The following is a 23,287-nucleotide window of genomic DNA, read 5'->3' as shown; positions in this document are numbered from 1 at the left end:
GTTCCTCTCCTTCCCCGCTCACTCTCCGAGGTTGGAGTGACTCTGATTGGGCTGGCGACCCCGATTCTCGCCGCTCTACCATGGGCTATGTTTTCTCCTCTGGCTCTGCAGCTATCTCCTGGTCTAGTAAACGCCAACCCACGGTCGCCCTATCTTCCACCGAGGCTGAGTATCGGGCTATGTGTAGTGCCACCTGTGAGGCTGTGTGGCTTCGGCGCCTTCTTCTTGATTGTGGTTTTCAGCAACCCGCTCCTACCACACTTTTTTGTGACAATCAAAGCTGTATTGCCCTTGCTCGCAATCCGGTTTTCCATGCTCGGACAAAACACATATAGCTGCACCAACAACTTGTCCTGCAGCTGCACCCTATGCACGACCTCTTCCACCTCCTTGCTGGGGAGGGGTATTAGGTGCTATACCTGCTGGTCGGATCTCACCCCCATTCACATTATCCCATAAATTGCGAGAAATCAGAATATTGCGTACCATAAAACTCCAGAGGGAGTAGTTGGTACCATCCAACTTGTCTTCCTGTGAAAGACCACCGAACTAGAAATCATTCTGATTTTGCTGGGCCATATCTGAGAAAGAGATTTTAGCAGATACAAAACTGAATTCCCTTACTGGGAATGAAATGCACAACTCCCAAAAAACACAGCCAAGCATTGGCTGTGAATGCAACTCAGATTTCTGCACTTACACTGTCAGAAATCTGTCCAAGCATCAAAAACTCTCCAGAATCTGCCAAAAGTGCTGCAAAACACTTCAAGAAAAGCAGTATGAACTGAAATCTTCAAAATTGCTCTCCCAACACAAAACCCCAAAATAGGCCCGAAATTGCAACCAGAATGGGGCAAATTGATCAGCAAACTGCAAAAGCCCCAAATTTCACTGCGAAATTGCAGTGTAATCACAAAATCCCCAAATTTCTGCAAGAAATTGTACTGCAAAAGTGAAAGCCCCAAATTTCGAGCTTGAAATTGCAACCAAAAAGGGACAGAAGCACAGAAAGCCCCAAATTTTGCAATTTCAGCAGAAAGCCCCAAATTTTTGGGCTAAACCTCTTAATCTGCCTGCAATGTCTACTTCACAAGCAACTATGAATCCGAAAATACCCAAATGACTGCAAAAGACTGCAAATGTCTGCACAAATACCACCAGATCTACTGGTACGATGAGAACGGATGAGCAAGTACGGTTGTACGACAGAGTACAGATGAGCAGGTACAGATCTGTCACACGTGCAGATGAGCTTGTACCGATGTACGGACGAGCACATCCGGGATGTACGGCGAAGTACATGTGTACGGCGAACTGTACGGAAGCAGGTACGACGACCTGCTGTACGGCGTGTACGTGCAGGTACGGTAACATCAGGTACAACAGGTACGCGTTGGTACTGCAAGTACGACGACGAATCGTACGATCACATGTACGGACGGCGAATCGTACGGACAGCGAGACTGCAGGTGTGCTAGTACGGGCGTCAGCGCATGTACGTACGTGCTAGGGTAACAGGTCCGTACGGACATGTACGGCACTGTACGGGAAGACGAGCTGCAGCAGATAGAAGGTACGGCCAGCAAAGGGAGCTCGCGGGAGCTAGAGTCCGGGAGCAGGGAGCAGGTCTAAGAGCACGATCTGCTCTGATACCAAATGTAAGATTTGGGGAGAGAGAGAGCAAGAGAGTGAGCTGAGAGCTGAAAGCTTAGTTGCAATAGAAGAGTATGAGAGTACAACTGAAAGAGTGAGAGATAAGGTTTTGTCCTAGTGACAAAACCTTAGTAGTCACTAACCATAGTTAGTGGCCTAACTGCGGTTAGGGGAAAAAACCTCTTAAAGAGGGAAAAGTGCCCCTAACTAGCTTATTAAATTACATTGGTCACTGCTAAATTATATCTATAATTCTAACACTTATCAGCACGGATGAGATCTTTGAAGAGACCGAGCCACAGCCTGCCGAGGAGGTTCCAAAACTTCCAGCGTTACCCCCACCTAAAGTCACCATCTGCAAGGTGGAGCCGACTGAAGATCCCAAGGAGGAGGAGAAGAAGCATGCCATTCCAGAGCCAACTCCCAAGTCAACTTCATCCAAAGGACCTCCAACTAAGAAGAAGCTACCTCAATGGTATTTAAAGACATTAGCAGACTCATGGGTCACGGACATACCCAAGAGCAGTTCCGGAGCACAGTGGTCTTAAAGAAGCACGAAGACTCCTTCCGTGAACTTCGCTTTGGTAGCTCAACTTGCTGAGCCCCGTTCCTTTCAAGAAGCGAAGGATATACTAGAATGGCAGGAAGCCATGAAGGCTAAGATGGAAGCCATTTTGAAAAATGACACCTGGGATTTAGTGCCCAAACCAACCAAGTGGAGGTCATCGGGACTAAATGGGTGTACAAGCTTAAGTTCAAGTCAAATGGGAGCTTGGACAAATACAAAGCAAGATTGGTAGTAAAACAGTATGAAGGGTTTGACTTCGACGAGACCTTTGCTCCCACAGCTAGGATGGTGACTATTCGAACAGTCATTGCCTTGGCTGCTCATCACAATCGGCCTATTTTTCAGATGGACATCAAGTCTGCATTTTTGAATGGTAACCTGGAGGAGGAGGTTTATGAGGCACAGCCACCAGGATTTCAGATTCCAGGATCCCCATCAAAAGTCTGCAAACTAAAGAAGGCCTTATACGGGTTGAAACAGGCCCCCAGAGCTTGGTACCAATGGATAGATGTGTTCTTCGAAAAAATAGAGCTTCAACGGAGTCCATCAGAGGCAAATCTCTGTCTCGACACAGAGGGGGATTTGCCGCCTCATCATTACTGGGGATCATACGAAGAAGATTGCTCAGGTCAAGAGACTTCTTATGGAGAAGTTCGAGATGATTGTCTTAGGCATACTTCACTACTTCCTTGGGATTGAGGTGAAACAGTGAAAGAGCAATATCTTTATTTCACAACAGAAGTATTGCACGGAACTCCTCAAACGCTTTGAGATGGAAATTTGCAAAGCTGCAGTGACTCCCATGGAAACTGGTCTGAAGCTGAGTCTGCATGATCCATCTCAGCCAGTTGATTCATCACTATATCGACGCTTGGTGGGGAGTTTGCTTTACCTCACCAATACTCGACCAGACATTTCCTTCGCAGTTGGATTGCTCTGTGAGTTCTCCACCACACCCAAGAAGGCTCATTGGGACGTAGGTATGAGGGTGCTAAGGTACTTGAAGGGTACCAGCACCTACGGCATCACTTATACCAGAGGCATCGAGTTGGGAGGTTTCAGTGATAGTGATTGGGCAGGTGACATTGATACCCGGAGATCGACCTCTGAATATTGTTTCTTACTCTCATCAAGAGCCGTGTCATGGCTGAGTAAGAAACAACCTACTATCGCACATTCAACTACAGAGACGGAGTACAGGACTGCCTGTACAACGGCATGTGAAGCATTGTGGGCCGTGGCTCAAGTGGATCTTGGAGGACATGAATGTGGCCCAAGAAGATGCGACTGCAGTTATGTGCAACAACCAGAGTTGCATAGCAATCGCCAACAACCCCGTGTTCCATGCACGAACGAAGCACATCGAGGTCCACTACCACTTTGTTCGAGAACTCATCGAAGAGTTGATATACTGCCCAACCAACAACAAAATCTCAATGTCTTCACGAAGGCCCTTCCCAGGGAGCAGCTGGAGCACCTCATTCAACGCATGGGGATCGGCCCACAGTTGTGACATTGAGAGGGGGTGTTACAAGGTCATTGCCCCACCTATGAGCCCCTACTTTGAAAGGACAAGGGCGCAGGAGACCATAGGGGGTAGGGAAGATGAAAAGTGCAGAAGACGTACCTGTCCGGCAACCCGCCCAGCAGCAAGAAGATGGCGCGCTGTTCAAGGCGCTCCTGGACCTGCGCACGGGCAGTCTTGGCAGCTGCAATAGCAGCCCATAAGCAGGTCTTATGGGCCTCTTATATAGGGCAGACCCAAGCCGGCCTGACCAGCCAGCAAAGACCGACTAGTCAGGTCGGTGGTAGGCTGGCAGGTCGGTGTCTAGGGCAAGGAGCCGACTCCCTGGTCGGCCAAATCAAGGGGGCCTAGCCCCTCCAATTTCCCCCCTCATTCCTCATCACCTGCACTTACAGCCTTGCACACAAGCAAGCGCACAGGGAGAGGAAGAGACTCAGCATCTTTTGGCAGCACTCAGGCTGTTTGTACACACTCTCTCTTGAGCTTTTGTTGCCCACGATTGTGGAGGATTATATCTGAGTTTTGGCCTATCTCTCTTTCAGTTTTTTGAGTGTTGTATGAGTTAGAGAGGAAATGAGGTGTGAGTGATTCTATCCTCTATTTCCAAAATTTATGTCTTGCACTTCAGATTTTTCAATGGGTAGTTCAGATGCTACAGCCACTAATGATGATGACCCATATGCTTTTCTGAATTGCAGATATGATCCTTCAAAGGATGCATGCTCTCTCAGTGTCAATGAGACACTGAATACTTGGTATTTTGATAGCCGTGCTTCAAAGCACATCACTTCCAAGAAGAGTCTTTTTGCATCTCTGCATCCACCACCTACCAAAAAGAAGGTGACTTGTGCAAATAATTCTTCTTATTTAATGTGTGGAGTTGGAGACATTATTCTCACATCCACTGATGGCACAAATTTCAGAATTTCAGATGTTCTCTGTGTGCCAAGCATAAAGAAGAATTTGCTTTCAGTGTCCTCACTCAATAGAGGAGGATTTCAGGTTGTTTTTTATGATGACAAGTGCGCAGTCAGAGACAAAGAGAATGACTATGCTTTGATGCTGTCTCGCACTTTGTATCGGGCTCTTTTTCAGCTTGATCTATAAGAAAAAATATCCGATCTTGCATTATCAGTGAGCACTCCCACTGCTGCGATGCAGAATGCGGAGTTATGGCATGCCAGGTATGGGAACATGAGCTATGGCAGCTTAATGACACTTCAGAGGCATGATATGATTGATGCATTGCCTCCTTTAGAGTCGCCTCCTCCTCATGCATGTGAAGGTTGCATCCTTGGCAAGATGCATAGACTTCCCTTCAAGAAGGATGGTGCAATGAAAGCTACACGGAAATTACAATTCACGGTGATGTCTACGGTCCCATGAGGACATTTGCTTTTGGGGGTTGTCTCTATTTTGTTACATTCATAGATGACTTCACCAACTACACTTGGGTCTATGGTCTCAAGGCAAAATCAGAAGTGTTTATGCATTTCAAACACTTTGTGACTATGGTTGAGAATGAGATGGGACTGAAGGTGCAGACACTTCGCACAGATCGAGGGAGAGAGTATATGTCTCATGAAAGGCATCACCCATCAGCTTACAGTGAGGCTTACACCTCAACAAAATGGCAAAGCTGAGCAGAAGAATCGCACTACCATGGAGATGGATAGATGCATGCTCACAAGTAAGAAGTTGCCTCACGGGTTTTGGCTTGAAGGCCTCATATGTGCCAACTATATTTTGAATCGGGCTCCTACAAAAACTTTAAAGATAATCACTCCCTATGAGGCATGGCATGGGAGAAAGCCTTCAGTGGACCATTTCAGAGTTTTTGGTTGTGTTGCATATGCCCGCGTGCCTGTGGAGTTTAGACACAAGTTGTCAGATAAGGCACTCAAATCCATTTTTGTGGGATATAGTTCACAAAGCAAAGGCTATCGTCTCTACAATCCTGCTACACGCAAGATTTTTGTTAGTAGAAGTGTTATATTCTCTGAAAATTCAGCACATACACATGCTAAATTTCAGATTCCAGCTTCTTCAAATGATGTGTTTGAGGGGATGCTTCCTATAGCATTTGGTTCCCCGCTGAAACTCATAATTTACAGGAACCTCCTACAGATCCACATGCCCCAATTCAGCCACCAGCTGATTTTGTACCACCTCACGGTGTGGATGAAGTTGTCAAGCAAGAGATTTAAGAGATACACGCAGCCAAAACAGTCCCGAATTGGTTGCTTCAAACTCTCAGGGAGAGTAGGCTTGAGGCTCCATTGCCTGGTAGGTCTAGTAGTGCAGCAAGGCACGCAGGGGGGGCTCTTTCAGTTGAGACAGCTTATGCAAGGACTCTTCTTGATGAAGAGGAGCCTGACTCTTTTGAAGAAGCAAAGGATAATGTGCATTGGATGCAAGCCATGCAGTCCATAAAGAAAAATCAGACTTGGGATGTTGTGGATTTGCCACCAAGTAAGCATGCCATTGGTACCAAGTGGGTTTTCAAGGTTAAAAGGAAACCAGATGGGTCTATTGACAGGTACAAGGCACGGCTGGTTGCCAAAGGCTATGCACAAAAGAAGGGCATAGATTGCCAAAGGCTATGCACAAAAGAAGGGCATAGATTATGAGAAGACATTTGCTCCTACATCCCGGATGACCACCATTCAGCCAATTATTGCAATGGCTGCAAATTTTGTATGGAATGTCCATCAGTTGAACATAAAAACAGCTTTCCTTAATGGGGACTTGCAGGAAGAGGTTTATGTCATACAACCTCCTGGATTTGAACTTTCTGGCAATGCACTTCAGGTATGCAAGCTTAACAAAGCTTTATATGGGCTGAAACAAGCCCCACGTGCATGGTATGCCAAGAGATGCATTCCAGGCAAGTAAGGGATTACACAATAGTCCTACGGAAAGCACCCTACATCAAGAAGGATGGGGGGGATATTTTAGTCATCATTCTTTATGTAGATGACATGCTGCTCACGGGGTCAAATGAAGATATAATTGCAGATTTCAAAGCTGAGTTGAAAGCTGAATTTGACATGACAGATTTGGGCATGTTAAATTATTATTTGGGGATCCAGTTTCTACAAGACAAGCGTGGCATCGTTATGTCTCAATCCAAGTATATGCAAAAGCTCTTCGATAGGTTCAACATGCATGATTGTAAGCCTATTGCCACTCCCATGGAGCCGGGGCTGAAGCTTACTATGTATGATGCGGGTGAATCAGTTGATGTCACACTATATAGCCAGGTCGTTGGATGCCTCATATACTTGTGCAATACCAGGCCCGATATTCAATATGCAGTATCTCATGTGAGCAAATATATATGCACAGCCCAAAGACAACACATTGGCAGGCTGTAAAACACATCTTCAGATATTTGCAAGGCACAAAGTGTTTTGGCTAGATGTTTCCCAGGGGGGCTGACTTGCAGATGCATGCTTACAGTGATTCAGATTGGGCTGGAGACTATGATACCAAGTAGTCCACTGGTAATTGTTTCTTTATGGGCAACGCTTGCATTTCTTGGTTGAGCAAGAAGCAATCTACAGTGGCTACTTCCTCATGTGAAGCTGAGTACAGGGCAACTTTCACAGCGACAGTTGAGTGTGTTTGGCTACGATGTTTGTTCGCTGATCATCGTCTCATATTGGAGGGTCCTTCTCCTATTCTCACTGATAGCCTGAGTGCTATTGCAGTGGCAAAGAATCCTGTGTTTCATGCTCCCACGAAGCACATTGAGGTTCATTATCATTATGTCAGAGAGAAGTTGCATGCAGGGGAGATCACTATGATCTATGTGTCAACACATGACAATGTTGCAGACATCTTCACCAAAGCACTTCCACGTGAGAAGTTTGAGGCATTTCGCAATTCCCTAAACTTATCTCCTTTTGGTGATTGATCACTACCTTGTACACCACATTGGCATTGCAGGGGGGTGTTAGAATTATTAATATATTCTAGGCAGTGGCCAATGTAATGTAATAAGTGAGTTAGGGGCACTTTTCCCTCTTTGGTGATTGATCACTACCTTGTACACCGCATTAGCGGTGTTAGAATTATTAATATATTCTAGGCAGTGGCCAACGTAATGTAATAAGTGAGTTAGGGGCACTTTTCCCTCTTAGAGGTTTTTCCCCCTGGTCTAATCTCTAACTACGGTTAGTAATTAGATAGGGTTTTATCTCTTAAACAAAACCCTTATCTCTTTCCTTGTACTCACACTTCATTCACTTCGGTTCAGTGGACATTCGGGAGTGAACTACGTTCAGCTCACTCTTGCTTCCATTCTGTTTTCTCACAAAATCTTCACTTCTTTTCTTGGGAGATTCAGCTTTGTCAAAATGACACTCTAGTTCGTCTTTCTCCTTCTTTGTTACCACAATAGGGTCATCATAGATCTTGATAACTGTATAGCATGGAAAATCTAGGCTTGTACCCTAACAATTCTGATACCTCTCATGCAGGAGAATAATAGATAACCAATGAAAGAATATTGAACCTAACAAATACATTGATGAAAGATGTGGATCCAGCTACTAAGAATACATTTTGCACAAGCACAAATTCACAAAGACACTTAGATCTGGAATAAGTGAGAGCTGTAATGAACAGCAAAATATGCCAATGTATATTGCATCAAATTGGATGACAACTCATACCAAAAGTTACCTCACACGCAAGTACTGCAGCAGCCTACTGACTATGTACCTCAGTGCGAGTCTAGATCTACGATCAAAACTTGTCCTTACAGAGTTCATGCATGTCACACACGTTGCACTCCAAAGCTCAGGCATGCCATCTAATACCACAAGCTCATCCTAGAGTTCATGCATGTTGGGTATGTTTCCCTCACAAATTTCATAGGTTGGTTGGGAAGTAGAGAGTCGGGACTCAGGGAGATGGAGGGCTAGAAGTCGGATTATTTTAAGGGGTAGTTAATAGACATTAAGGGAAACATTAAAGGGAAGGTGGGGGGGGTAGGGTATATAAGATTTTTAGAAGGAATAAGGGGAAAATAGGGGAAAGAAGGTAAAAATAGGGGAAAATAGGGGAAAACAGGGGAAATAGGGGGAAATAGGGGAGATAGGGGGAAATAGGGGAAGATAGGGGAAAAAGGGGGGAATAGGGAAATTTTAGGAAAGATAGGGGAAAAAAGGGGGAAGAGGGGAAATTAGGGGGGGAAATAGGGGAAAATAGGGGACATGGGCTGAGCGGTTAAGAAGCCATGTGCTGTGCGGAGAGAAACTTAAGGAGAGTGCTGGAGGTTGCCACGTGGAGGAAATGGAGGGAGCAGTTTTGGTGTCTGAACCAATCACATGTAGAATTCTTTCTTGCGATTTACTCTCCTAGCTCAAGTTTTTGGTTAAAGAACAACTTACAAAATCATTTTGCAGGTCCCTTTGAGCAAATTAAGTCCATTATTTGTGCTTTCAAGATTTGAAGAATTCTATAACAAATTGATGCTAGATTCACAAAGAAAGTCTACCTTCTTTAGCTTGTCCAAATCTTATTCACTCAATCTAAAATGAACTTTGTCTTTTCTAAGGTTCTTCCAAAAGCTATATGGAATTGTATAGCTGTAACTCTAATACCCTCAATTTTGAGGAGCAATTAATACAATGTATGAAGCACGATTACCATACATCTTTTTATGGCCGTTACCACATGATTCACCACTACATTGTAGTGTGGACCATGTATTGATTTACTCCCATGTTAGAAACATTAAGGCAATGGTCAATGTGGTTAGTGGCATTTGTAAATTGTCACTCATTGACGTTTTGTCATCTTCACCACAGCTAGTGGTTGAGTTAGTTGTTTGTAAGGGTCTTAACCCCAGTTAGGGTTACACCCTAGGGTTCTATTCTTTGTACTCCATTTCTATTTACTAATTCTCAGTACATTAGTTCAATGTTATCAGAGAAACTGGTCCAGCCTGCATGCTCCATTCCAAGGTTGGGAGCGAGGTTCTGTTATAAGGAATCCTGCATTTCGACCTGTTCAGGTCAGCTGCTGTTCTAGACCTAGGTGCCATTTATGGAGGCCTCTTTCAGCAGTGTCCAGCATTTTGTGAGGGCTGCTCCATCTTTAGGATTTCGTACCTGTTTACTAGGGTTTCATATAATCCGCCTCCTGTTTTGAAGCTCCTGCAACCAACCCTAATCTGAAAGCCACATCTGCCGCTGTCCTGGACAGTTTCGGCCTGTTCTAGAGATAATTTGAGCACGCTGCAGCCTTCCTGCACTGCACTACAATACCCTTCTTCAATCAGGGACTGAGTAGATTTTCTCACAAATCACAGTTACAGTCCACTATGGTCGTTTCCAGTCAGACTTTGTGTTTGCAGTTGGAGCATCTTTTGCACTTAGAAATTTATGGTTTTTCATCTCCATTTCTCCTTCGTGTCGAGGGATTTTTATTTGCAGATACAAGTCAAATTTCATTCAGATTGTTCAGACTTTGACCTAGCATTGGCTTGTGGAGCATTGAAGTTTATTGGTGCAGTTTCATTCACAGCAAATGAATTTTCCAGAGGTCATATATGTGTACACTTATCTGAGATGGCTCAAAATCCTAGTGATATGTTCGGAGACCTCACTCAAGAGGGTAAGTTGGATGGCACCAACTATTCTCTTTAGAGCTTCATGACTGAGAATCCTTTGGTTTCAAAAGGACTCTGGAACTACCTGACATGCGATGAAGCCGTCCCCGAGCTATAGCTCCTACCACTCCTTTGCAACCAAGAGCTGATCGTGGTGCTGGCCGTGGTGGAGAACAAGCCTAGGGCCACGCACTTGCTCCATCAGCACCTTAGAGACAATGGGATGCCCAAGAGGTGCAAGCCTTGTCTTTAATTGCACTTTCAATGAAGAGTTTCACTATACCTCATAACAGGTCATGCAGGACTTCTAAACTTGCATGGGAGAGTTTATAAGCAATGTATAAAACCTATAATGAAGCTTTTTTGAAACGAGAACTTCATTCAGTAAGGATGTATGAAGGAGGATCAATTTGCTATCTATCCCCTCTTTCACAAAAAGGATAGGTACTCTCGTGAGGGCGCTCTTCCCCCATTGGAGGGCCCAATCAACATCGAAATTCTGCATGCATTGCACCCATTTGCATTTATGCCTGGTTCTTCACATTTGGTATCAAAGTAGTGGCAATCCACTCTAGGGACGGAAAGAGAAAGAGGAGAATCTGCTCGTGTAGAGATTGCAGGCTATCCATAGAAATTGCAGGCTGTCCATGCTCGGGTTGGCGATCGTACGAGCAGGGAATTGTAGGTCGCGTGAGAAGCATTAGGGAGCACAGCTCGCAGTGTATTGGCATAAACAACGAAGCCCTTGCAAGAGATGCAGTGTGAAGAAGAGAGAACCTACGCAGGCACCCGAGGATGATCTGACATCAACATAGGCGAAATTATGAGAATAGAAGTGTGAGACTTACTGCAATAGAGGCAAAAGTCAGAGAATAATAGAAGGGCAATTAGAAAGTCTGAGAAGAACAAGAGAGCAATTCGAGAGGAGGTGGTATAATTTTGAGCTTTCTAGGGAAGGCCTTTCTCTGAAATTTTGATGTGTTTTTGCTTTTTGGACAGGGAACGGGCATCCTACCAGGGTGAATCTCCCCATGTGAATGTACCCTTAAATCCTTAAACTGTGAAGAAAAGGCGACCCCTCCACCCCCCCACAATTCTCCCTGATGAAAAGTAGGATTGAATCAAGGTTTTAATGGGGGTGACCTACCAACCAAGTACCCCTATAACGGTGTTGAAACCTCTGATTCACTCAAATTAGGCAGCCCAAAGTGCGTGTACCACTTCATAGCAAAAGGCAAGGTTGAAGGGCTCACAAGATGAGGAAGAAGAGCTCATTTCAGCTTGTTTTTTGACACAAACGAAGCGGGAGTTGAATAAGTACCACCAACTCTACAGCATTTCAATTTTGCTGTAAAATAAACCTCTGTTTTGAAATTACGAGTCATTTTCTGTCTTTTATTAGTAAAAGGAAAGAATGAAAGGGGAAGGGAGGTATAATAATGAACTTGTTTCCTCCATTGCCAAAACGATAGAGGGAAAGAACACCATCACCTCCTCCTGAAGAGGATAGATTAGGTGAGACTCATACACATCTTGGTTATGAAACCCACGAATAGAATTACCTTCGTCTTTCCTACAAGAATCTCTTGATAAAGAGTTCTCCTTTGGAAATGAGAGGAGAAATAAGTCTACCCAAGAGCAGGTGATGAGTTTATGCCTTTAGCTCACAATCCCACATGCATGGATTACAATCCAAATATGACGAGAAGAGAGGAAGAGTCTCCCGTTGATAAGCTGGTTCTCAGCTTTGCAATACAATTGCGCAGTCCATCATCCCAAAACTAGGGAGAAGAGTTCTAAATTTTGGGAATGAAGATTGAGTACTCCTTCAAAAAGAGTCAAGTTCCAACCACGAGAGGGAATTAAATTCCCTAAATATGATAGAACAAGGCAGGCTGATAAATTCCTTAATTGGATTCGCCATTTTGAGCTGTAGTTTGCTCATCAAGACAAGACTGATCACGAGAAGCTTGCTCTTGCCACATCGCATCTGCAAAAGGATGCTTTAATTTGGTGGTCATTGTTACAAACAGAGAGAAAGTCTATCCTTGAATAGGCTAAGTTTGTGGAGCAGCTAAAAGGCACTTTCATGCCCCCAAGGCATGAAGAGAACTTGACCTTCCATTGGACAAGGTTGAAGCAATTTGAAAATGAGAGTAATATGCATCTCGATGAGTCCAAGAACATGCCCAAACTCATCCTCTAAAAACACATATAAAGGGGGATGCAAATGCAAAAGCAAAAGAGCAAGCACACACAAGAGAAAGAAATAAGAGAGAATCCGGAAGAGGACTTCTGCTTATTCAAGTGGGACGGAGTGTCATCACAATAGACATGACTATTTTGTCTACTTAATAGACGCAAGAACATTATTAAATGATGTGTCAACTTGATGGTGCAACATGTGTTGTGTTTATGATAGACACCGACCGATATCGGTATGGCAGTTGACCATTTGAGTAGACACTATTAGATACTCCCTCATTACTCGTGTAATGAGAGGGAAGACTTCAGCACAAGAATGGTGAGCAATGCAAGCAAAGTATTGTAGCTCAAGGACAACCAAGGTCAAAGACAGCAAGGTAACGCATTCCATGACACCTCCAATAATTCAAATCGGCAGTCGAAATGAGCAAAGCAATTACGGTCAGAACATCTCTTTACAGCAGAATGATATGTCTCAGCCCTATGTGATGAGCAGCCAGCTCATGATGAGTATAAACCTCAGAAAGTGGATCTTCTATTTACAGCCACAACTTATGGTAGGTGCATGAATGTTTTATGCAGCCACTTACCGCAGAGCCATGCGATGTCTTGAATGCATGTATGTATGATGTTTCCACTCATAACAAAATTGCAGCTTTCCTATCCTCAATGCTTTTGATGAGGATAAGCTGTGTCTACATGAGCAGCCCAGCATCTTGTGTTAGCAATGAGATGAGGACTTCAAACAATTTCGCTAAGCTTAATCGAGCATCTTTGGAGTTTACACCCGTCCGTTGCAAGTAGAACGACGACATATGTTTGTACGACTTATGAAAATTCCAAATAGTATTTTCAGCGGGGGGGAGGGATCCTTGCTCTCACCCACAATGCTAGAGGTTTCCTTTTCTTCTGTCAAAAACCTCATTTGTTTTAAACCGAGCTCTATTAATGCGCTGCGTAAGCTCTCTTTAGCAAGAGGCCATTTAGCGTCGAAGTATTTGCCACAATTTCTATTTCCTCAGCCAAACGATTTCGGTCTGGCTGTGTACTAAAATCAACGTCCAGTCAGGGAAGAAAGAGAATGAGAAAAAGTAAGTTGGAAACTCATCTCCTCGAGCTCGTACATCATCCTTTGGGCCTTTGCAAGCCTACTCACACTATATCGATGCTTTAGAATAACGATACAAGTACTCGTGGCGTTTATATCTCTGTTCAACCACTCCAAACTTCGAACCTCGTAATTGGCACTAGTGACTGGGCACGAAGCATAACAAGACCGATTCGAAGGTCGTGCAGTCATCCAAATTAAGCTGATAACACCATCATTCCCGTTGAAAAACAAGAGCACGGCTTAAGAACGATGGAAAAACACATTTTCTCAAGATGAAAAGGGCCCTACCCCTACTATGCAGAGAGAGGACTAGTAAGCCTTTTATGGGGATGAGACAGAAGAGTAAGGCATAGTTACCACAGATGTTTGCCTTGACAGATACTTCGAAGTTTGTTCTACCAATAACGACAAGGTAGGAAATGCAACGAGGGCCGTGGAAAAGGAGAACAAGAACAGGAAAGCATGCACGTGACGAAGCATTGCCAGAAGTGATAATTGCACCAGCAAATGTTATGATGCTAGAGATTAAGAGGCAATGCGGGTGGTGCAGGACTTACTTGGAGCGAAGGTGGAGGTAGAAGAAGGGGGAGGGAATCGAGGAAGGAGTGTTGGGAAGAGAGAGGGTGCGCGGTGTAGAGCATTGGCATTGGCATTTGGCAATTGGCAATGGCTGAGAGGGGCAGTGTGTGGTTTTGGCTGGCCTTTGAACTTGTGTAGTGAGGATAAAGCTTACCCCAAAGATCACAAGACTTTTCATTTCAACCTCTTCCAACTCCAACCACATTTGGAAACTTCCAAACTTCATCACTTTCAAGAGGTTTGAAAAATGCACTTCCTCTTCTTGAGGATTTCATTCCTTAACCGACTAAAACCTTGAAAGCTTTAGGCCACTAGTGGATTTCGATGCTATCCGAAATCTTGTAGTAGACTCTTCCTACATCTTTTTTATCTTTGACTACTTTTAGCCTTTACCTGAGCATCCTCTCGCTTTTGCCTACCTATTTTAGGAGCCTTTCTTTTTTCTTTGTATTTCAAAATTTTGTCTGATAATACAATTTTGACTCTTTTCTCGCAAAACAAAAAACATAAAACAAGAGTGCACTAGTGCGCCTAGGTAGGCACTACCTCCTAGTATAGTGATAAAGCCAGCACTTTTCGATGTAAAAGAGAAAGCAAATAATTTGCAGAATGTAATGGTTGGAAGGAAACGGGGAAGAATCACTCCTACTATTGTAAGGTGCCTTTTGCGAAGGTTAAGTCGAGACTTGGGAAGTTGGCACATGGTGGGGTTTATCTGTTATTTGTAGGGAGCTTGGGAGGTTGCTCGAGTATGAGTTTGAGTGTTGTTATGAGGCTAGGTTTTTGGGGAAGGTGTTCTACTTCAGTTTGCTTCGAAAATGGTTCGTAATGCTTTGGATATTTGCGAGAGCAGCAAATCTAGCTAGCATCCTTCTTTCTCTATGTGTGGGTGGTGTTTCCAAATCTATCGTTATCATTAGAAGATGTCATAATGTATCTTTCATGTGCGTTGGGGAAACTACTTTCAGTGCCATCAGCAATAAGGACACCTTTTAGTACTAAAAGAGATCGATTCTTTGGGATTGGCATGCGCAGGGAGATCCCTTGTCAGATGAATTGGTGTATTCCTAATAGGTACATTTTGGCTTGTTTCCTAATAGTTGTTTTATTGCAAGGCAAGGGGCCATTTTTCTCGCTATTGCTTATCGAAAGCATGAAAGGAGTTGGTTGGAGGCTAATAAGGAGTTGCATGTTGCCGAGAAGGGATCTTAGGAGGTCCAAGGTGTGGTAGAACTATGCACAATGGATATCAAGTGGCAATTGAAGCTCCTATTTCAAAAGCTGAGGATGTGGTACAGAATGAATTAATTGAGGAAGAGTGTAAAAAGGTGCAAAAGAAGGGGAAAGTAGTGGTGTTGGCAATGTTTAGGGACCTTCAAGGGCATGTGCTGGCAGTTGAGGTGTCTTATTTGAATGTGGTGTTCAATATGGAAGGGGGGGAGGAGGTGTATGCCCAAATGACAATAATGAGAGGGGTCATTGTTGGAACTTGCCTAGGTAGGAAATGGTGGGGAAATTTGTTTGATGGGGGGATCATACTATAATGTGTTCCGATAGGTCTCATCTGCTAAGAGATTGCTCTGTGTGGGAGGATTTAGTTTTGACCTCGGAGTTAGTGGATTATGCATAGGTTGATCAAGAGGGCTTGAGGGGGTTCTCTTGGAATGATAAGCAGAGAGGACAAGGCTTTTGCACTAGGAGGATCAATCAATTCTATGTGTCAAGTGAGGGTTGGTGAATGCCCAATGGATGAAGGGTCTGGTGGGGGGGTGCTATTTGTTTAATTATAGGATTTTCAATCATTTGCATTGTGAAATGTTTGTATTCTATTCTTGTATTCTTTGAGTAGATCTCGGAACATTCCTTTCAAATTTGATAAGAGGTATATGTTAAGCAAGGAGATTTGTACTTGCATCATTAAAACATGGAATGGATGCAATCTATTGGTGGATGATCCCTATCTAAGGTGGGATCGGGCTATAAGGGTGGTTTTGTAAATTGGGATAGGAAGTATACGGCTAGAAGCGTGGAATTTGGTTAATAGTGTGGCATTGGCTAGAAGTGTGGAAATTGGTTGGGATTAGTAGAAAAGTTGTATGTGGCTCTTATTTAATGTCCGAATGACCTAATATGGGATGTCTGATTGTGCAATTGGAGGAGGCTCTAAAGGTGTGGGAGTGTGAAGGTGAATGTCTACTTTTTTCCAAATAAAGAAAGCATATTAGAGAAACAGTGGATCAGGTGCAAGATAAAAATGGACACCTGGTTACTGAGTTTTGGCACATTCATGAGGTGTTTAGGAGGGAGCTGGGAGAAATTATAGGGGATCCAATGGTGGTGGTGGATGATGATTCGGAAGGCAACATGAAGGGGGTGCTCTCTCATGTGGAATGCAAGGTGTTGATGCACAACATGTGGGGATGTTAGGACTTAACTATGAAGGAGTTGTACGAGGCCTTAAGTTCAATGGTGAAGGAGAAGTCTTTAAACCTTGATGGCCTAATAGTTGACAATTTTGTGGCTTTCTAGGATAGTATGAAATAAGATCTTGTAGACATGATTAATGAGGATGTCTAAAGGGTATTTGTATCTAAAGATGTAAATTCAAACCTATTTGATGCTTTTTCCCCAAAATGCAAAATAGGCTCAAGTGGGGGAACAATGCCCAATAGCAATGTTGAATATAGCATATGAGATTGTGGCAAAGGACATGGCCTTGAGGATCAAGACTTTTGTATGATGGTAGAGCACATGATTTTGTGAAGGATAGGGATATATTTGATAACATCTTAAATGTATGAATTGCTTTGAATTATGTGTGTTCTTTGGGTTAAAAATGTGTCTTGTTTGGTTTAACTTAGATAAGACCTATGATACAATCATTATGACTATGTTTGTAGGTTTATGATGCATTTGAGGTTTGGTTGTGCCTTCATTGGCATGATAAAGATGCTCTTTGGCAGTCTCTCAATGATGCTATGCTTGAACAGGGGTATTGTCTGAAGATTTGAGCTCAAAAGGTTAATTACATAGGGGTGCACATTGGCCCCATTCTTGTTTGCTCTTAACACAAATTTGCTACTCAAGATGTTGAAAAAACAACTGTGTGAGGGTAGGATTGAGGTGTTCAAATGTAATTCTCATTGTGCGGATATTGTGAAGTGGTAAATTGAGAAGGGTTAGGGTGTGCAAGTGGGTTCCTTAAGTTGTGTGGGCTAGCATGTAAAGTTGCTATCATAATTTCCTTTAAAGTTGTGGGCTCTCATCTAATTGCTTGTTTGGTTTTTGCATGGAAAGCTATTGGCCCTTTTTTATAGTTAAAGATCTGATCCTTGAAGGTTTTGGCCATGTGATCTACCTTAATGGTCTTATGTAAAGGGCATGTTTGTTGAATCTGTCTATAATAGTCCATATCCCATCATTCCTTATCTTTGATTGTGGCAGATCAAAGATAAAGGCCATTGCTATGGTCTTCCATGGTGCCTGAGGCACATGAAGAGGCATCAGTAGGCCAGGTGCCATCCGTTTGTCATATTTAACTTTCTAACAAGCAAGGCATTATGTAACACACTTATGTATATCCTTGCACATGGCTGGTGATGGAGCGGAGGTCTTATCGAAGAGCAACAAAGAAAGGGAGAACACCGAAATTGTGGGTGGTAACTCACCCAGATCAAGGTAAGCTCTTATTATGTATGTATGGTACAAAGAGGTATATACTAGGCCATTGGCCTTTACCCCAACAACCTCCCACTTAAAGGTCAATGCGCCTTTAAGGGAGAAGATGGGCATCCTAATGTCATCTGCTGCTGACACCCATCAATACTCTGCAATGTGCAAACTGCTTTGAGGAAAGACGCTTTGTAAGAAGATCTGCAAGGTTCTCATATGTGTGAGCCTTGACAAGCTGGATGCGCTTGTCCTCAATCACCTCTCTGATGAAGTGATACTTCACATCAATATGCTTTGTCTTCGCATGGAAGATAGGATTCTGTGCTAATTGGATGGCACTCTGACTATCACAGTGCAAAACTGAAACCTCTCCTGCAATGCTCAAGTCTCCCACTAGACGAGTAAGCCATATAGCTTCCTTGCATGCCTCAGTGGCTACAACATACTTTGCCTCATTGGTAGACAAAGCCGTACATGGCTACAAACGAGAGACCCATGAGACTGCACCTCTAGTGAATGAGAAAACATATCCTGTAGTAGAGCTCTTGGTGTCTACATTCCTTGCAAAATCAACATATGCACATCCAACAACAAATGTGTCCTTTTTTTCCAAAGAAAATGCACATGTTATTTGTACCATTCAAGTATCTCATGATACCTTTCACTACCTCCCAATGCTTCTTGCCAGGATTTGCCATATACCTGCTAACAGCTCCCACTATAAATATATGGACGTGTAGCGACCATGGCATACATCAAGCTTCCTACTGCGGATGCATAAGGTATCTTTGCCATTTTTGCCCGCTCCTCATCTAACTTAGGGCTATCCGCTTGGTTGACTTTCACATATGGAGGCAACAGAGTACTTATGGACTTCCCTCTCTCCATATTGAAACGCTCAAGTACCTTGCTAATGTACTCTTTCTGTGACAAATGAAGGAGTTTCTTGTTCCTTTCCGAACAATCCTCATTCCAAGTATGTGACTAGCATCACCCAAATCCTTCATGTCAAAGGTCTCATGCAACCTTTTCTTCAAGGCATCCACATCCAAAGTAGATTTCCCAGCAATAAGCATGTCATCAACATATAAAATCAAAATAAGAAGGCTGCCATCTGATGCCTTCTTTGTGTAGAGACAATGATTTGCCTCACTCTATGTGTACCCTTGGGATCGCATAAATGCATCAGACTTACGGTACCACTCCCAAGGAGCCTGCTTTAGCCCATAAAGACTTTTCTGAAGCTTGCATACCATCCGTTCTTTGCCCTGCATAACAAACCCCTCTGGCTGCTGCATATAGATGTTCTCATGAAGATTTCCATGTAGAAAAGTTGTTTTTACATCCATTTGGACAAGCTCCATGTCCTCTTTGGCAACCAATGCAAGCACTATACGAAGGTAGTCATCTTTACCACTGGGAAAAAGATCTCATCAAAGTCAATACCCTTCTCCTGCTTAAAACCCTTGTCTACCAACCTTGCCTTATACTTAGGCAATGCATCTGCTGGAGACATCTTCAACTTGTAAACCCATTTGCATGGCAATGCATGCTTTCCTTTGGGCAAATAAACCAAATCCCAAGTAGCATTCTTCATCAAAGAATCTATCTCTGACTGCATAGCCTTCTCCCACTTATGCTTGTCATTCCTAGACATAGCATCCTCAAAGCATGAAGGCTCACCACAATCTGTCAATATGACATAATCTAGAGATGGAGCATATCTTTGTGGAGGTCGTGAGACTCTAGTGGAACGTGTCAACACTTGCTCACCATGAGCATCTTGTTGTCCAAACTGATTTTCTTGCATAACCTGAGGTTGTCCACCTAGATGTCGCTCTCCCACCTCATGATCTATGGGCTGTCCATGCCCTGCATCATGTGGAACATGTTGTGCATGCCTCTCATATGGTGGTTTTCCATCCTCTTGAAACACCACTCTGCATATCTCAACAGTCTTTTCTGGCTTCTTATGCATCTTGTCCTCATTAAAGATAATATCCTGGCTACGTACTATCTTCCTGGCCTCTGGATCCCACAATCGGTATCCCATCTCGCTTGAATCACCATATCCAAGAAAAATGCACTTCCTTGACTTTGGATCAAGCTTGCTGCATTATTCCTTAGGGATATGAACATAAGCTTCACAGCCAAATACACGAAGATGCCCATAAGATGGTGGCTTGCCTGACCAAACCTCTTCTGGCACTTTCCCATCTAGTGCCTTGCTAAGCAATCTATTGATAAGATGTACTGCTGTCTTGATAGACTCAGCCAAAAGCCATGAGGTAGATTGGCATTAGAAAGCATGCTTATATTCCTTTCTTGAATAGTTATATTCATCTTCTCAGCAACCCCATTCTGAGAAGAATTCTCAGAAGTAGTCAACTCCTGCTTGATGCCATGTAGCTCACAAAAATTCTTAAATGCATGAGAGGTATACTCTCCTCCATTATCAGTGCACAATCATTTGAGCTTCTTGCCCGACTGATTTTCAGCAAATGCTAAGAACTTTTGAAATGCATCAAACACTCTTCTTCTAGAGAGGATAGATCCACTCTTTCCGTGTAGCATCATCAATGAAAGTAGCAAAGTAAGAAGCACCACCCAATGAGACAGTAGGCATAGGTCCACACACATCACTGTGAACCAACTCCAATGGTTCAAGCCTTCTTCCCAAAGATTTTTTATGTAAAGACTGTGTTTGCTTTCCATACATGCAATGCTCACACATGCTAAAATTTGAAAAATTAAACACATGAACATATTGCAAACCAGAAGTATCTTCATACCTGTCATGCTCATGTGTCCCAACTGACGATGCCACGAAGAGAAGGATGGCTGCTCGATCACATTGATTACACATGCATTGAGTACAATGTTCCATGCTTGGAACCTTTAGCAATCACAAGCGACCCTTTGCTAATTTTCCATGTATAAAAAACACATGATAGCCATCATCATCAAGCTGTCCCGTACTTATCAAGCTCTTTTTTAGATTTGGAACATGCCTAACATTCTTGAGTACAAATGTAGAACCATTAGGAAGAGACAAGTGGATATCTCCCACTCCAACAATGTCACATGGATAATCATTTCCAAGTTTCATGGTTCCTTTCCTTCCTGCATCATAAATGGTAAACCACTCCCTATGTGGAGTGACATGCAAAGATGCTCCTGAGTCTAGTATCCAATTCTGTGACAATACATCATCACTAGTCATAAGAAAAGCATGCTCAAACATAGAGGCATAAAGAATGTCACCCTCATCACTATTGTTACTTATGGCATTCACTTCCTCTATATTGACCATGGATTTCTCTTCCTTCTTGGGCTGCACATTAGCTTTGCCTTTGCCTTTATCGTTCTTCCATTTGTAGCAATCCTTTTTGAAATGGCCTTTCTTCCCATAACAGAAGCATTGCAAATCCTTTTTGGCATGATATTTTCCTCTAGATTTGCTTCTAGACTTGCTTGTATTTCTGTCGTGGTATTTTCCCCTAGAATATGACCTCCCTCTCACGTTGAGAGCACTTCTATAGTGAAAAACAAGCTGTTCTTGAAGAGGAGAAACTGTCCTATGCTTCGCATTGCTCTTCAAGAAAACTGCTACGTAATAAAAATGAAGCTACATCTCACGAACAAAGACTCCACAAGTTTGTGGATGAGATCTCCACTGATGCAGAGAAGTCTCTTGCAATCCTTGGCAATCTTCGTGGTGGCGATGTCCTCACCGACCTCATTCTGCAAATACCTCTCCCTCGGAGATCACTAAGTACATCGAAGGCAAAGAATGCTTTGCACCACCTAGTGCATTCTCTTCTCCATCTCCAGGATCTCCTCCACCGTGAGCTCTGATACCAGTTGATGGAGAGGAGGTCTTATCGGAGAGCAACAAAGAAAGGGAGAACACCGATAATGTGGGTGCTAACTCACCCAGATCAAGGTAAGCTTTTATTATGTATGTATGGTACAAAAGGATATATATTAGGCCATTGGCCTTTACCCCAACAACTGGCTAGTAAAAATATCTCTCCAAGGCTTGAGTAGTAGCTGCAATACCTCTATGTCTAGCATATGGAGGTACATGACATTCTTCTAGATTTTTTTGTCTCATGGGTCTTGTAATGCATAGATAGTCATCCTTAATTAAGTACTCATCTTTCATGGAATATTGACTAGTAGACTACCCCTCCTGGATTTGCTACATCATTTCTTCAAAGTATGGATTATTGGCATATTGGTCTTTCATCTTCAACGTCCTTATGGTAAGCAATGGTAACATTATTAACCTTGGGACTTTGAGATAGGACATTTGCCATTCTATTCTGAGCTCTCAATGTATGAACTATCCAAAAATGAAACATCGACATCAAATTTTTCCATTTCATGTTCCTTTTTGAGAGTTTATTCTGTGGTAAGAAATATTTGAGATGGTTTGTTTTAACAGTAAAATCTGCACCCAAGAAATAATGCTTCCATGTGTTTTATGGCATGTATTATAGCTAGTAACTCTTTCTCATAGATTTCCAAATGCCTTTCAACATCTCATAGTCTTCGGCTTTCATAAGCCACTACATGACCATCTTGGTGAAGAGATCCCCAATCCATTCTCCACGTGCATCACAATTGACATCAAAGGGCTTGTACAAACCAAGGACTATAAGAATTGGTTTTGTAGTCAACTTCCCTTTGAGAGTATTAAATGATGTTTTTTATGGTGTGCCATATGAAGGTTGCATTCCTCAAATCATCAAGTAGAGCAGCAATATCTGCAAAATGCTTGATAAATCTTACGTGCTAAGAGCAAAGACCCATAAAGTTGCAAACTTCATGAATAGTTTTCAGCTCAAACCATTCTTGAATGGTGTATTTCTTCGTAGGATCCATCTGTAGCCCATTCTTGGGAATGATATGCCCCAAATAATGGATCTTTTCTAGGAAAAACTCACTATTTTCACTATTAGCATAAAACTGATGATTACACAGCTCTTGAAAGGCATTAGCAAGGTGTTCCCTGTGCTATTCTTCAGACCTAGAAAAGACTATAATGTCATCGAAGAAGGTACCAGTGAAATCCCTATAAGGGCAGAATACATTTTGTTAAAGTTGACAGGGGCATTTGTCAAACCAAAAGGCAGCACCAAATGCTCATATAGACCAAAGGTAGTGCGAAATGCAATCTTGTGCACATCATATGGTTGTATGCATACTTGATGATAGCCACTTTTTAAATCTATCTTATTGAATACTGAAGCTCCACTTAACTGATCCAATACATCATCTAATATGCATGGAATAGGGAATCTATTCTTAATAGTCATTTTATTTAGTGTGCAATACTCAATGCAC

General features: G+C 42.9%; 1 protein-coding gene across 2 annotated transcripts in view; it reads right to left on the bottom strand.

Annotated features, from left to right (window-relative positions):
* Positions 1–14,392, bottom strand: part of SULA (NAD(P)-binding Rossmann-fold superfamily protein) — a 68,470-nt gene extending 54,078 nt beyond the window's left edge. For both annotated transcript variants that reach the window (XM_087401544.1, XM_087401545.1), the window contains exon 1: positions 14,242–14,392. In XM_087401544.1, the coding sequence (XP_087257670.1) occupies positions 14,242–14,337 (96 nt within the window). In that variant the 5' untranslated portion in view covers positions 14,338–14,392. The remainder of the gene's footprint in view (positions 1–14,241) is intronic.
* Positions 14,393–23,287: the final 8,895 nt, after the last annotated feature.

The sequence above is a fragment of the Dipteris shenzhenensis genome, chromosome 30 (assembly GCF_047967505.1).
Source record: "Dipteris shenzhenensis isolate YYH24624 ecotype China chromosome 30, Dip_SZ_1.0, whole genome shotgun sequence".
NCBI lineage: Eukaryota > Viridiplantae > Streptophyta > Polypodiopsida > Gleicheniales > Dipteridaceae > Dipteris > Dipteris shenzhenensis.
This window is presented reverse-complemented; position numbering and strand designations above follow the sequence as displayed.